The sequence below is a fragment of the Lolium perenne genome, chromosome 4 (genome assembly GCF_019359855.2).
Source record: "Lolium perenne isolate Kyuss_39 chromosome 4, Kyuss_2.0, whole genome shotgun sequence".
NCBI classification, from domain to species: domain Eukaryota; kingdom Viridiplantae; phylum Streptophyta; class Magnoliopsida; order Poales; family Poaceae; genus Lolium; species Lolium perenne.
In genome coordinates, this window is record NC_067247.2 from 326078675 (window position 1) to 326088520 (window position 9846).

A 9846-nucleotide genomic window follows, 5' to 3' on the forward strand; every position below is an offset into this window, starting at 1 on the left:
ATGGTCGCACAAGGCACATTTGTAGACTGTGGCCAACTGTCCCGCAGCAGCAACCGACTTATCGCAACATACGCGCCCACGAAAGGGTGACACACGAACATCCTGTTGTGGAGTTTTGTCTTAGTGGTCAGCGCTGGGAAGGCGGTCCACGATGAAATATTGAGACGAGAGTTCTCACGTGCTCGGCCACGCTTACTCGGCGATGCCTCGAAGCAGATTATTGTTTGCCCATTATTGCGTTTGAGCTTAGCTCTACGGGCCGCACGTCTAGCTTGGTGACCTCGCCTGGCTACACGGAGGATCCACATTTGAATATTTGAAATTATTTTTCGGCTTGACAAAACTTCTCTTGGATGGAACTTCATTACCAACGAATTGAATTTATGATTTTTCAGAGAACCAGTTAATCTGTCGGGCCGAAGATGTTTGGGCTGATGCCAGCTCAGATATTTATTCGGCCCGCGATGGGCCGAGTTCCTAGCATACCTTAGTTTTACCTGGGCCTTAACAGAACAAACTCTGACCAGTTCAGCTAAAAAAAAAACAAATTGCGACCAGTTCTCTACCTTCCACGCGGTAGGGTTAGGGCCGCCCCCGCCGCCGACGGCGACCGGAGCGGAGCTCGCTCCGCCGCTTCCCCTCCCACCGCCTCGCCTCGCCCGACCGCGTCTTATAGTCCCCGTAGTTTCCGGTTTTGATTCTGCCCCGCGGGTTCCGGATTCGCGTCGCCGCCGCTGGGTCCGATTCGCCTCCGCCGCCGCCTGATTAGAGTTCGGCGCCGCCACCACCAGTTGGGAACTCTCTCCGCCAACCGTCTCAAGGTCCATACGCCCTCCGTTCACTCTCTCATGGATTTTTACTCAGCTTCCCGTCGACAGGCCATGGACCCGTCGGGCTGGACATCGCTCCCCTCCGACCTCATCAGGCGCGTCGCGGACCTCTTCCTCGCCACCAGCGATGTGGACTACTACATGAGCGTGCGCGCCGTGTGCCGCAACTGGCGCGCCGCCACCGACGATCCGACCGGGCTGGACCCTCGCTTCACGCCCCGCGGATGGGTTTTGGTCGCGTCGCTCGCCGGCGATGATCAAACCGGCCGCCGCTGTCTCTTTCTTCATGCCAACACCGGCCGTTTCCTGTGGAAGGGCCCGCTCCGCAACTACACCTGTGTTGCCTCCACTGAGGACGGCCACCTAGTCTTGGAGCCGGCATCGAGGAACTCCAGGATCTGCCTCCTCAATCCCATGACTGGCAGCCTAGTCAGCTTGCCCGTAACTACGGCGCAGTTCCTTGGTGACAACGAATTTGGTCTCAGTCACGACAGAAATATGTTCGCGACAGGCTCTTCATCGATGGTGCTCTACAGCTTTTTTGATTCCAGTTCTGGCGGGTGCATCGATCTGACCTGGGATGCTGTTTATAATCGGGAGTCACTGTTCAAAGCCATGACGGGTATGTTTGCCTCCATGGTGCCCTTCAAAGGTCGCGCTTACGCCGTGAACGAGAATGGGTCAGTCGCTGTGGTGGAACACAACTGCAGGCTGGATGAGAAGCCTGAGGTCACCAGGGTTATCACCGGCAGCTGGAATTGGATGGACGGCCGCAACACGTTCCTTGTTGACAATGCAGGGGAGCTGCTGGTTGTGAGCCTTCTGGTGTCGCGGAGAGAGGTGCAGGTCTTCAGGGTGGATCTCAAGAATGGGCTTTTGGAGCAGATTAAGGGTATTGGCAACCGTGCTATCTTCCTTGGCAAGCGGCGGTGTTTGTCGGTTGATGCTTATAAATTCCAAGCCATCGAAAGCAACTGCATCTACTACATTGGCAATCGCTTTGGCTTCGACTGCGGGATTTTCATGCATTGCCTCAAGGACGGCAGCCATGTGAAACTCTTTGAGTCCTGTTGTGTCCCGGAGGGCCCCAAGAGCCTTGCCAGAGTTATCATGGAGTATGCTTGCTATGGACATAATGCTTAGTGCTGCATAACAATCCGTTACTTTCTTCTCATCCAAGGGGAAATAATGTCTTGTGTGTTCGTTGCAAACTGATGGCCGGTTGCCTCAGGTCAGTTTATCTATCTATTGTGGAAAAAAAATCAAACCCATTGCTGAGATGATTTTCATTCTCGGTTCAGTTTTTATAATATACAGGAAGTTTTTAAATGACAAATCTTCAAACATATGGGCTTTCATCCGAAAGATTATCAAATTGTCATGTTTGGAGTTTTTTATGAGATGTTCTCTGGTGTTTGAAATTTTCAACGTGATGTCTCCTCAGGGAGAGGATTTGGCAAAACAACAGAGTCAATGTCAGTGTAGTGACAGTCTTCTCTCGAGATAAAAAGATACATAAATATTTTGGGTATCCTGTAATAGCAGCAGAGATCTGTGGGCAAGTATTCATGGGCGGCTGCCATGGACCTGTATTATCGAAGATATTCTGCATATTGATTGATACAATATATTGACATTCCTAGCAAGACGAATCACATCTTTATGTGGAGTACATCTTAGGAGTGAGTCTGTTTTTGAATCATTTAGTATGATCGTTTGCTCACTTTCAGGGGAGATTGTCAGACGTATAATGAGTTAAGTAAAAGCTTGAACATATATGCTCATACTGTATCGCGAGCCAACTTAGCATTCAGTCGGCGATTATAAAAATCAATAACATATGATCCGAATGGACTGCCATAGATTCAAACAGCCATCCACAGGTGAGTACTACCTTGTAGCCCGGGCATATTTGAGCTCCTTAGTGAAAAATGCACCAAACATATTTCCTTCGAGGAGGATGTCTAGTAGGCAGATACGGTTTGTGAAGTTTATCTACATCGAGCATTCTGAAGGCTTCCACAAAGCCAAAAGATCATTCAGTTTCTGTTTTCATAGATCGCCATGCCAAACAGGCTTACCACCAGGCATTTTTTTCCCCACCATCACGGATGGGGATAAAGCGAGTTAACGTTGTAAGCATATAAATTATCTCCTTCAGGCAAGTAAACATTGCTATGTCCACCATAGTAAGCTCTCTGGATAGAAATGTCCAAATTCTTCTTTGGAATGAACATAGGATGCTTTTCATCGTCATAATAGTTCATACGAAATATAGCTAATGCCAAAGATGCTACCGTTCTTCTAATATCTATTACAAATTCTTGCCAAAAGAAAGCTTGCGCTTTCTGCAATATTACACCGAAGAGTATGAGGTTATCTCTATAAAGATTGTACGAATCTGCATTATTCAACGATTCAAGACACACCGTAGAGTCAGGTAGAATCTGCTAAGAACATCTTATCATATATAGAAATTTATTTTTACGATTTTTCTCCTTTCTTTTTGTTTTTTCTTCTTATTATTTGAAGTTGAAGTAACTTCTTTGTAAAGACGTTTTTGATGAACATAAAGTTCATAAATTGTGTGATTTTGATTGTTTTTCGACAATCCAATTCGGGTTGTTTCAGCATGAAATTTTGAAGTAGAATCCTGTAGAACATAAAAATTTGGACCAGCATTTACGAACGATTCTCAATACGAGCTCTCTCTGATCATAAAAATTTGGATGAGTGAACTTATATTCATAAGTAAAACAATGCAGAATATGATCTTTCGGTGGCTTTCTTTCAGGGTGAACGCACATTAAAGCGGATGCATACACAAATGACCTGATTGGTTGCTAACAAAGGCTTCTCCAGTATCTAGTGGGCAACCCTGCTAGACTCATCTTAATTCTACAGCCAAAAAATATTAAGCGATTGCTATGTTTGAAGCTGAACTTCATACGAGTGAGATTTCTGCTTTGGTGGGACACAGAAAGATCTAGACACATTGTTGTGGTTGTGATCAAGGCTCAACCACATTGCTGTGTCTCAGAATTCCAACTCATGTTCTTCGTGTTTGTAACTTGGAATGCTAGGAAAAAAGAAGAGCCTTTTGAGAAACCACTAACTTGTGCAAGGAGTACCCCAGGGGATAAGTTTTCCTAATTAATTTGGTCATTAGTGATGTACCTAAAGGGGTGGTAAAATGAGTAGATTGTGTTCCAGGTCTAGATTTATTGGAAAAGTGGTGAACATAAAAAAAAAGTATTGTATAGCCATTAATCTAAGCCCAAAGATCATGGGGGCCTCTCCATCCAAGAGCTTGAAACGAAAAAAGAATGCCAGATTACCACTTAAATGGTTGTTTGACTTGATTTGTGTGGATGAAATATGGCAAGAACTTCTGAAAAGAAAGCCACTTTCCTGAAATAGAGTGGAAAGTAGAGGGAGCCCATCATTATTTGGTCCGATCACACTAGTTTAAAACATGATTTGCTTTGTGTGATTTGGGACATTTAACATCAAAGATTGATCTTAAGTCAGATTATGGGAGGATGTTTTCTTGAGAACACAGTGGCTTAGTCAACAATAACCAAGCATGTACTCTATCTGATCTATATATAATAAGTGCCGTGGTTTAGTTTAAGTTTGAACTAAAACTACGACACTTATTATTATCATGTAACGAATACCTACGTGCAATGGATACCTACGTTGTATCGATAATGGATATCAATGAGCCACACATACCTAACTGCATGGAACAATCTATCTGAGCGTCTCTGAATATCCAACTATCAGGATACCTTTAAATGAAATCTGCACCAAATTGTCAGTACCGTCATCTATAAGTTATATATACACAAATATCTTACAATGTGATATTCCGATCCAAAGTAGCCAGCTCTAGAAATTAAAATCCCATTAAATATGAATAAAATTGGTAATGAAGCACTAAATGTAGCTTCTGAAGTCATGATAAATGAGTCCATCATCCTTTTTAAGGCCATTTTGTTAGAACCATGTGGTGTATTGGTGTATGGTCTAGGTGTCCAACTTATCACCTTCTTGGGGGGTCGCATGTACGTCTGGTAAATGGTTGAGGAGGCTCTCAGATAGGTGGAGGGCCTTATTTTTGTCTAAAGCTTCTACGTAGTAACATGTGCTGGTCACGAGGATATAGAGTTGATGATGGCGATATGCACATCGAACTTATCTGTTCCAAACGCGAGAGTCATTCTTTCGATTCAGTAGAGCGATAATCCAAATTTTAGGAGTATACTGGGCGAATTCTTCTAAGAAATAAGAAAAGTAGGGCAATAGTTGACTCTTCACACTTACCCCATCTCAGCTTTCATTGAAAATCGCGTCAATAAAATGATCAAAAACCACCAGGTCGAGTTCGCTTCTCCCTTCCTTTTGGTGTTTAGGATGTTAAGTTGATATAAGAAGAGAGGAAAGGGGAACTGCTTGACAAGACTAGCTAGGCTGACCTTCCAGCCATACTCCATCCAAAGGCCCACGAAGTCACAACTAGAGCTGGTTTTGAGTGGATCTGGATCATTTTCCCAGATTCTAGGGTTTGCGTTCGTTGGACGCCTTTCTGGCCCCCTGTGAACATATTTGCTTAATGTATTAAAGAGGGTTCATCATCGTCGGTTCTGACACTTGTGGCATTCGTTTAGAATCTTGATCATAACGACTCGAAATCACCCTTCTAAGCTCCATAGGTGGTGATCTAGTCGTGTCAGTTCGACATCTTGAGCCTACAAGTTGTATTTGAGGCATGTTTTCCTTCCATCTCTAGTTACAAAAACCTTTGGCAAGTTTATTTCAACTTAGGTATTGTATATGTTGGATCTTTTCCACAACGATCATGGAGGAGAAAAAGAGCGACTTATGATGGTGTAGTGTTCCCCATTCAACCAATCTAATCTTTGGAGAAGGGCGACTAAGACGATTGCGTGGCGAACACATAACGCATGTGGATCCAAGACACCGGTTAAGTAGACCCAGAGCTTGCGCAATAGGCTCCAAAGCGAAGTTATTTTTCTAAAAGAAAAGTACAGAAAATGGTGAAAAGCTAAAGAGGATTTTCCTGCAAAAAAGAAGGAAGTGATCGTTTTAAAATGAAGTCGCAAAGGAAACGATTTTTAGGGCATCTCCACTAGCAGCTTATGGAAAATCACGGGATAATGCGTTGCCTTTGGATAGAGGAAATAACGATGAACTAGCAAAATCACGATGGTCGATGGAAGTCTTCGTCAGGGCGCACCCGATCGACGGAGCACATAAAAGATTGATGATTTCACCAGGTAGATTCACATCTGCGTCGAAGTACGGCCAATGTACACGGCCTGGTGCTCAAGAATGATGGCATTTTCTTATTCGAGCACCTGCGAACCTCGAGAAGCATCAAGGCTTTCCTTTCCTCGTCGCTGGCGCCGCTGGTGAAAGTGCTCGCGGGTAACGACGCAAAAGGCACCGGATACCCAGTAGGACTGGAGTAGTATTTAGGACTGACTTGTAAGGAAATCAACCAACGAGCTTTATGGACTATGTGTAGCTTAGTAAAAGAAACATTATCTGCTCGCCAGGTTTTGTGCTGATCCATCTGGACATTGAACTATTTCCAAACGCAAAAAAGGTTGCGTTAAGGGGACCTCCTCTCAGTCCTACGGAGTATCTTTTTTTAATACAGTAGCGGATGCTTTAGCTATTCTTATTTCAAGGATAAAAGAAAATGGTCAAATTGATGGTCTCATTCCTAATTTGGTTGAGGATAAAATGTCCATTTCGAAAAAAAAAAACTCATTTGGTTAAGGAAGGAGTTTCTCTCATTAAATATGCCAGCAAAATTATTATTTTTATGGAGCATAACTTAGAAAAGGCTATAAAAATGAACTGGTCCTAAGCATCTTTAAACAATTATCCGGACTAAAGATTAACTTTCATAAGAGTGAAGTTTTTCTTTTGCTTTGGTGAAGCGAAACCTGTGGAGGACCGGTATAGAAATTTATTTGGTTGTAAGTCGGAGCTTTCCTTTTCGTTATCTAGGAGTCCCAATTCACTTCTGGAGACTAAAGAATGTAGAATGGAAACCAATTTAGGTCCTTTCGAGAAAAAGCTCGCTAATTGGCTAGTAAAACTTCTTTATTACGACGATATATTGACTCTTATAAATTCGGTGTTACAAGTCTACCCGTCAAAACACCCTAGGAATTGATTTCGCTCGAAATGTCGGAGCAATGATCATCCACGACCACGTGTGCCACAAAGGCCTTTGGTGATCTTATTGCGCATACCACGGTGGGGTATTCGACAGGGGTGAACCTGTATTAAGGTTTCACGTTGTCATTCTTTGAAATACCTATAGGTGTCTGAAAAAGACTTGACCACTTTAGAACTACCTATAGGTGTCTGAAAAATACTTGACCACTTTAGAACGAGGTTGTATTGGCAACTGAGGGCCATAAAAAAGAAGTACCGACGAGATGGAACATACTTTGTAGACCACACGATGGGGGGGGGGGGTCGAAGTTCTTGATATTAAGAATAAGTATTTGTTAAGAAAATGCCTATATAAGCTCTTAAATGAAGAAGGGGTATGACGTGGGCATTATCCTTCGGGTAACCAATATTGCTCTACCCTACGCGGTCCAGCTGGAGGCCCATGAAGGTACCCGATGGCAAGATGGGCCACTAGGACGGTGCGGCGGAAGCTTACTTGAAGTACAAGACACGGAAGAAGCCGAACAAGGAAAGTTTAGAGATAGATCTACTGTAAACCTACTCGTACTCGATTAGGCCTCTCGAGACCTGGCCACCTATATAAAGACCAGGAGAGGGGCTATCGAGGGACACAATCAATCTTAGCGATCTTAGCCAGCAGAAGCTTAGAACTAGGTTACCCTAGCAATTAGCCATCTCGACGAGATCACAGCCGAACTATTCGGCACCCCATTGTAACCTGTTATTATCATAATCAAGAACAGACAGGCAGGACGTAAGGGTTTTACCTCATCGAGGGCCCCGAACCTGGGTAAATCGCTCTCCCCGCTTGTCTGTGTACCGATGTCTCGTGTCAGCTTGCAGGATTCCATCAACCCTAAGCCCCTATCGGAGGGCATTGCCGAGGAGCACCCTCGACAATTGGCGCCGTCTGTGGGAACCCTGTCGGCACAAGATCGGTCATCGGCAGATCTAATCATGACACCGGTGGCTTCACCGGCAACTTCATCAGCAACTTCGTCGACACCATCGTCGCCAATCCTGGGAAGCCCGATTCGATTCGGCTCCTACGAATTTACTCCGCACAGCGATTCCTCCCGTTCAAACTTCTCAGATCTACAAGGAAACATGGAGATGACCTCCGGCAGCGTCCACTACAACGTCAACGCGGAAGGAATCCTTCGATTGTTGGAATCTCCCACCTCCGGATCGACGAGTCCAAGCGCGTCAACGTCACTCGACCTATCGGCTGGTCTGACAGGATCGACGTGTTCACCCCTGCCTTCGACTCCACGCTCCATGTCTTCCATGTCGGTAGGATCCGACGATCCTACGTCCTCGGAATTAACTTCGTATTACTATTTGAACTGCGACACCAGGCACGGGCTGGGATCGAGCGACACGCCGTTCATCTGCAATGCCCAGTATTCATCGGGAGAGGACAGTATCGACAGCATCGTCCAGGGAACCACCCGAAGAACGGCACACCATCAGGTTTATGTCGCCAATAACACGGGAAACACAAGGCGCAGAGGAGATGGGGACCATACTCCCCGTTCCAGTAGAAGGGCAAGTTTTGAAAACAGCGCCAGCAACCGCGATAGCGACTACACCATCGCGGACGAGGAGTGGGCAGCAGCCAGGGCAGCAGTACTCAACAACACACCGCTCCCCGCAGGAACCTCGATTGGAACCCTCAATGCTTATCGCTCTATACTAGAGAAAAATCGGGAGCACCTGTCGAAAGAGCAGGCCACCCTCGAGAGACGCCTATCTGCGGCAGATCGATCCAGTGAACGGCGAAGGGGCTCACAAGGGAGTGCCTCCCGAAATACTCAGGGGACAGGCAAGCACCGGTCGAGACTATCCAGGCTTTCGGAAGATGATGCCAGAGAGATAACGTCGAACCTGATTAAATCCTTTATGACTATGGATACCGCGGGCATGCCACGGCCGAAAACCGTTGCAGGAGCAACGGCCAACCTCGCCGCATACCTCATCAACCAGCGCCCCGAAGGTTCCATGGCTCAAGCTCATCGAGGTGCCCTGGAGAGTCTCGCGATATTGGGGAACAACCTAGTCCCGCAAAAGGAAAAGACCACGGTGCAAGTTAGTGGTTCAAAACATCATGCGAGAGACGCTCGGGATGAAATCACCCAGAGCAAGATCGACAAAGCAAGGCGACGACGCGCCGCTAGAAAGGACAACGATAGCGACTCTTCGGATGAGGATCAGGAGTACGACGGCGAACTCAGAGGAGCCGACAGTTTAAGTTACAAAATCCGCGAGGCGATTCCGCCCAAAAAGTTCAAGCCTACCCCTACCGATGCTGCAAAATATGATGGGCAGTAGGAACCAAGATCTTGGATAGACGACTACCTGCAGACTGTGATCCTGCACAAGGGAAACCAGATAGCAGCAATGCAATGCTTGCAGCTCTACTTGAAGGACTCAGCGCGAGCCTGGCTAAGGGGGCTGCCGAAAGGTTCCATTAAATCATGGATGACCTAGTAGATGCCTTCGTTGCCAATTTTCAAGCAACGTACAAGAGACCCGTCGGGATTGAAGAATTGCGGAATTGTCAGCAAAAGCAGAAGGAGTCGATGCGCTCATACATCGGGAGATTCACCAAACTCCTGAACGCTGCTGAAGACGTATCTGTCGACAGAGCAATCGACGCTTTCAGCGATGGCGTCCGGCGGGAGAGCTACATAGAAGAACTCGGGCGCAAGAAACCAAAAACCATAACCAAGTTAATGGAAATCGCCAACAGTTGGGCTGATGGTGAGGACAATGT

General features: G+C 45.9%; 1 protein-coding gene across 2 annotated transcripts; it reads left to right on the forward strand.

The window, feature by feature from the left end:
- The first annotated feature begins 532 nt into the window (after positions 1-532).
- LOC127296368 (F-box protein At2g26160) lies at positions 533-2485 on the forward strand. Of its 2 annotated transcripts, none has more exons than XM_051326428.2 (2): positions 533-821; positions 879-2485. In XM_051326428.2, the coding sequence occupies exon 2, from the start codon at positions 882-884 to the stop codon at positions 1971-1973; it is 1092 nt and encodes a 363-aa protein (XP_051182388.1). In that variant the 5' UTR covers positions 533-821; positions 879-881; the 3' UTR covers positions 1974-2485. The 2 variants fall into 2 exon arrangements, with proteins under 2 accessions (XP_051182388.1, XP_051182389.1); XM_051326429.2 differs by having other exon boundaries at positions 533-790.
- Positions 2486-9846: the final 7361 nt, after the last annotated feature.

Bases quoted from the DNA above. Each gene is read 5' to 3' on its own strand.
- LOC127296368 (XM_051326428.2), top strand. From the start codon at position 882: ATGGACCCGTCGGGCTGGACATCGCTCCCCTCCGACCTCATCAGGCGC.